General features: G+C 25.5%; 2 protein-coding genes across 2 annotated transcripts in view; both read right to left on the bottom strand.

The window, feature by feature from the left end:
- The window catches only part of LOC117177930 (ribonuclease P protein subunit p25-like protein), an 82538-nt gene extending 80687 nt beyond the window's left edge, over positions 1–1851 (bottom strand). Inside the window, exon 1 of the mRNA XM_033369049.1 lies at positions 1663–1851. The gene's annotated coding sequence lies outside the window, so the exon portion shown is untranslated. The remainder of the gene's footprint in view (positions 1–1662) is intronic.
- Positions 660–1643, bottom strand: LOC117177932 (peptidyl-prolyl cis-trans isomerase H). The gene has a single exon (XM_033369050.1). It carries the CDS (start codon positions 1266–1268, stop codon positions 714–716), a length of 555 nt encoding a protein of 184 aa, XP_033224941.1. The 5' UTR covers positions 1269–1643; the 3' UTR covers positions 660–713.
- Positions 1852–5714: the final 3863 nt, after the last annotated feature.

Below are 5714 nucleotides of genomic sequence, written 5' to 3' on the forward strand. Positions count from 1 at the left end.
ATGAATGAAAAAATTAATTTTCGATAAAAAAACTAATTTTTAACCAAGAGGATTAGTTTTCTACCAAAAAAGAATCAATTTTTAACAAATACATGAACTTTTAATAAAATTGACAATTTCATAGTTGAGTTTTCTACCAAATAAATTAAGTTTCAACCAAAAAGATGAATTAATTAACAGGAATATTAAAATTTTACAATTGAGGAATTTTCCACCAAACATGAAATGATTATAATAATTTTCAATTAAATAGCTCAATTTTGAACAAAAAAAGGGTTTTCAACTAAAATGATGAATCAACAAACAAAACACTGAATCATTAACAAAGTCGTTGCAGTTTTAACTAAGTTAATTCCATTTTCAACGGTAAAAAAATGAGTTCTGAACGAAAAATGTAATAATTGATAATTCAATAAAAAAAAAGATGTTAATTTTAAACCAAAAATGGCACAAGGCAAATTTCCAGTTAAATATTACACAATGCAATTTCTAACCAAATAAATGCATTTTCAACCAAACAAATTGCTTAATTTTCAACAAAATAATCAAATTAACTTCAACTTCAATTTTCCTTGAGATTCCCGGACCATTTTTAAATTCTCTGACATAAAATAAATAAAAATAATTATAAAGACATTTGAAATAAAGAAAACACACCATATACTTAATAAAATTAGTATTTAATAAAAAGAGCTTACACGGAGTTACAAACTTTACATCTGACCACACTGCGAAATAGTCACAGGAATCTTAGGTTTGTTATTTGGTCCCGTAGGTACATTTTCTACTTTTCTCATTACCAGGAGTCCATCGATCACTCTGCCAAAAACGACGTGTTTCCCATCGAGGAAATTACACTTTGCACACGTGATGAAAAACTGACACCCATTCGTGTCCTTCCCACTGTTTGCCATTGACAATAAACCTGGAGAATCATGTTTCAGGGTAAAATTCTCGTCTGCGAAGGTTGCTCCCCCATAAATACTCAGCACGCCAGTTCCATCTCCATTCACGAAATCTCCTCCCTGGATCATAAAATCCTTGATCACCCGATGAAAAATCGCACCTTTGAATCCCAGAGGTACTCCATCCTTTCTGTACTCCCCGGTGCAAAATTGACGAAAATTCTCGGATGTTTTTGGGCATACGTCCTCGAAGAGTTCAAAAATCATACGTCCAATCTCTGTGGTTCCGACAGAAACATCGAAAAATACAACCGGGTTGTTTGGATTTCGGAGTTGCGTTTGAATTTGGCTCCAAGTAGGCATTTTGGAGCAAAAAAAGCGATATTCACAACAAAAATGCTAATCCGGTACCGTCACAATTTCACTGATGACTGGTTTCAGTTCATTTACTAATTATTCAAATTACGGCAGTTTTAAATTCGTTTATTCTTAAATAAAACGTTCATTTCGGCTAGTAAACGCTTGCCGATGTCAGCGTGTTTACTACTATTTTAAGGTTATGTGTCACTGCACGAACACGAGGTTTTAATTTCTCATATTTTTTCGAGTTGAAAAGTAAATAATAGACGTAAAATATATCATGAATGATAGTTTATGGATCTGTATGTTCATATTTAATCAAAGAATGTGTCATTTACATTTAATAGTCACTCAACCGACCAGCGTCGTTGAGAGGTTAGAAAATATTTTCTCTTACCTTGTAGAAGGTTGCTGACTGCTGTAAGAAATTTAAGAACCAAATAGTCTAGAAAAATGTTCACTCTCACTTTTTCACTATTATTTTTTTTAATATATCAAACTTTCTTCTAAAATTAGAACTAGTCAAAATATTTTTGCAAAGATAAAAACATGATAAAAAAGTTATCTGTGTTTTCCACATGTAAACACATGTCACGTGACCAGTTCGGAATGAAGAATTTCGCGGTAACTTTGAAAATCGGTAAAAATTAGAAAAATTCGTGAGTACGAAAATATATTGTTATTTATTAATTTTTTTCAAAAACTAAAAAGATAAAACACAATTATGCGACATTGATCGAAAGTTAGAGCAACAATTTATTAAGCTTGCAATGAAGTAACATAGCCATTTATAAATATTTTATTCTTTAAATCAAGAATATATTAAAAAAGATGGACTGTGGTAAACTTAATTTTCATTTGTACTCTCTTGTAATTCCTGAAAAATGTAAAAAATATATTACCTTAAATATTTACAAAATGCAATTTTTTTAATTTAAATTTTTACAAAAATCAAAATATGTTTATGAGTGGGGGCATTTATATTTTTGAATAGCATCAGCAATCACGCACCATACGCGCGTCTAATTTTTCGATTTTACGGGGAAAACATTCAATAAAACGTATTTCCTATGAGTTTTCAAACACTTAAATTCGAGCTAAAGTTAGATTCTGAAACCTAAAAACAAGGAAACAATTATTTATAAGTTTAGTTTTCAATTTATATAAATATAATTTTACTAAGGTTTTTCAGAAAATTGACAAAGATTTTTGATGATTTCATGAAGTTTTTTTTCATTCTCAGAATTCTTTCCAAACTTTAAAATATTTTTTATCACTTTCAACGCTTTCAAATTCCTGAATATTTATGGAATTGACTCGAATTTTTCTTGAAAGTTTGTAAAATTTTAAAAATTGCCTGAAAATTTTTCACGTGTTTATTATTATATTGAAACATTTGAAAATTCTTCTATTTAAAATTTTGTTTGAATTTTCTTATGAATTTATTTAAAATTTTTTAAAATTTCCAATCCTGCCAAATTGAAACATTTTGAAAATTTTCAAAACTTTCAACATTTCTAAAAAGGTTTTAAAAATTCTGCAAAATTATAAAAAATCCCCGAAAATCTTTCAGAGTATTTTTTGACAATTGTGGACATTTTTGGAAATCTTTCCAAAGACTCTCTTAAAAAGGATCTTTTATGAATCTAATAAAATTTTTTGCATTCTCTTAAATCCTGTAAAAATTCTTAAAAAGCTTCTTTTTCGATATCAAAATTTTGTTGGAAATCTTTACAAGTTTTTAATTATTGTTGCGTCTTTTTGCAACTTCTAAATATCTCTCAAACTTACTCGAATTTTTTCTAAAATTTTGATGTTTTGAAATCTTCCAATTTTATTTTAAAATTAATTTTACATATAAATATCGATTGAAATTTTTCCAGCAATCTTAAGATTTTTCTTTATTCTCTTTAACCCTTTCAAATTTGAGTTTACCTGCAAAAATTTTAAATCCTGCCATAATAAAAAAAATCGTCTTAAAATTTTCCGGGGTTTTTTAGACCTTTTTTCACATTTTCAAAACTTCAAATTAACTTTATAAAATAAAACCTAAACCATTTTTAATTTTCTCAGAAATCTTTAAAGAAATATAATCTAAAAATCTTTTTAAATTAATAAAATGCTTCTACATTTTTTTCAAATTCTTCAAAATAAATTTTTTCCATAATCAGGGTGACCGATTTAATCGAAGAACAAAATTCCCGTTCATTTCCCGGTTCACAAATATTTACGCGGTCAATAAAATTTGAAAATTCGAAATATAAAGCTAAGCAGTAAAAGTACAAGTAATAAAAAAAACTAAAGCATTCAAAGTGAAACTCTTGAATTTTTAACTTTTAAAATTGAAGTTTCAAAGTTTTTAAATTCAAAAATTCTCTATTGTATTGTTCAATTAATTACACGTATAAACTGGAAGGTACTAATACTTTTCAACTGAATAATTTCAAGTTTAATGAATTTAAACTGTAAAATTAAGAATTTTTAACATTCATAAATTATAGAGTTCAAAGATTTAGATTAAGTTCCAAAAATATAAATCCAGGTTAACATTTTTAATGCTCTATATTAAAGAATCAATCAACTATAAAAATCGTCAAAATTATATTATTCAGTTATTTTAGGCCATTTAATATTTTTAAATTTTAATCTTTTTCAACTTAAAAGTTCTTAAATTATAATTTAAATTATTTTTTATTTTAAATAGTTTAAGCATCCTTGAAAAGCTTTAAACTTATAATTTCAAAAATTTGAGAAATCTAGAAGTAGTTTTTTTGAAAATTTTTTCAAAACTTCTCAATAACTTTACAAATTAATTGAATGTGCCCTACGAATTTTAGAAAATCCTGCGAAATAAAAAAAAATCTCCTTAAAATTTGGATTTCTAAATAACAAGTGAAGACTTGTTATTTTTAGAAACAATTAAGAGTAATTTTAAGAGATATTTAGAAGTTTCAAAAAGATTAAAAATTAATTTAGAACTTGAAATGGTTTCAAATAATTTTAACGAAGTGTGTTTACCGAAAAAATTTGGTTATTCGTAACGAAATTTCGGTGCAAATACTCACAACCTAATTTAAAACAAAATGTGGATTTTTGCAGTTTCAACAAGTTTGGAGGCTTTTTAAGAATTTTGAAAGGCTCCAAACGAATAAAAATATTTTCTTAAAATTCCTAGGAAAATTGAAAATGATTCTTAAGTTTAAAAAATTATTTTAACAGAATATTCAAAAAGATTTCAAGAGAATTTCAATATTATTAAAAACGACCCGGGAAAAATTTAAGGATTAAAAATTTTTTAAAAGTTTTTCTAATAATTGTAGGAAACATTATATTCAGTTTAAAATATGTTCAGAAGTTCTGCAATTGTTTTTCACAAACTTCATTTTTTAATTAATTTTGAATCTTTTCAAAACTTCTAAATATCTTTTTAAATTACTCAAATTTTTGTACAAATAATACGTGTTCAATTGTTTTTATATATCAAAATTCAACAATTTCGCTTACAAATGAAACATTTTATTAAGTAGAGCAATAAAACTCGTGACGTTCAAGTGTTAAAAGCTTTTCGAAATTTTAGAAATTCAAAGCTTTCTATGTCAAACAATTAAGTTTAAAATTGCTTGCTTTTCAATATTTAGCTTCAATTTACTCTTCTTAAATTACAAGTCAAATATTGCTAAATCTTAAATAATTATCCTTTTTCTTAATCAAAATTTCTTTAATATATGAGTTAAAAATTGAATAATTTATATTGAAACAATATTTTTAATTTAATAGAAGCCTTTAATTACCATTTAATTAGGAATCTGAAAATTCTTTAAATTCAAACGGATTTAGAATCGTTTTATCAAATCAATTATTGCTCAGTTTTTAATACTTAAAGTACAGATCCATTTTAAAATTATTTATTTATATTTACAGTTGATAAAATAAAACTGTTTTTTATCAAAAATTTTCAACTTCAAACGTTTTTAATTTTTAATTGTTTAAGTCTTCAAGACTACACGTTAAAATTCATTAAATAAAAAATATAAGCTTAAAAATAAAAATCTAAAATAGAGAATTTGTCCGGCAAAACATTTTCGAATTACGCATTATAAATTGAATGATACAAATAAATTCACTGTGATTTCCCGGTTTCTCGGTCCAGCGGCCCTGTGGTAGCTAAATCAGCAAATTGTTTAGAACATAATTAATTCCCAATATTAAACAATCATGTACAATTAAAATGTTTCCTTTTCTCAATAATTTTTAGAAACATTTAGAAATTGATTTTGTGATAAAATATAATTACTTTATCGTAAATTTTAATTTAAAAGATTAATGATGCAGTGTCTAAACCAATCAGATTTTTTTCATCACAATTAAAATGATTAAATTAATAAAAATTTACAAAAACATATATTATTATAATAAACCACAAAGGAAAAGATAAAACAAAAAACCAAG

Source organism: Belonocnema kinseyi, chromosome 8 (assembly GCF_010883055.1).
Source record: "Belonocnema kinseyi isolate 2016_QV_RU_SX_M_011 chromosome 8, B_treatae_v1, whole genome shotgun sequence".
Taxonomy (NCBI): domain Eukaryota; kingdom Metazoa; phylum Arthropoda; class Insecta; order Hymenoptera; family Cynipidae; genus Belonocnema; species Belonocnema kinseyi.

What these genes read in the sequence shown, in the direction of transcription:
- LOC117177932 (XM_033369050.1), bottom strand. Translation starts at nt 1,268, where the DNA reads ATGCCTACTTGGAGCCAAATTCAAACGCAACTCCGAAATCCAAACAAC.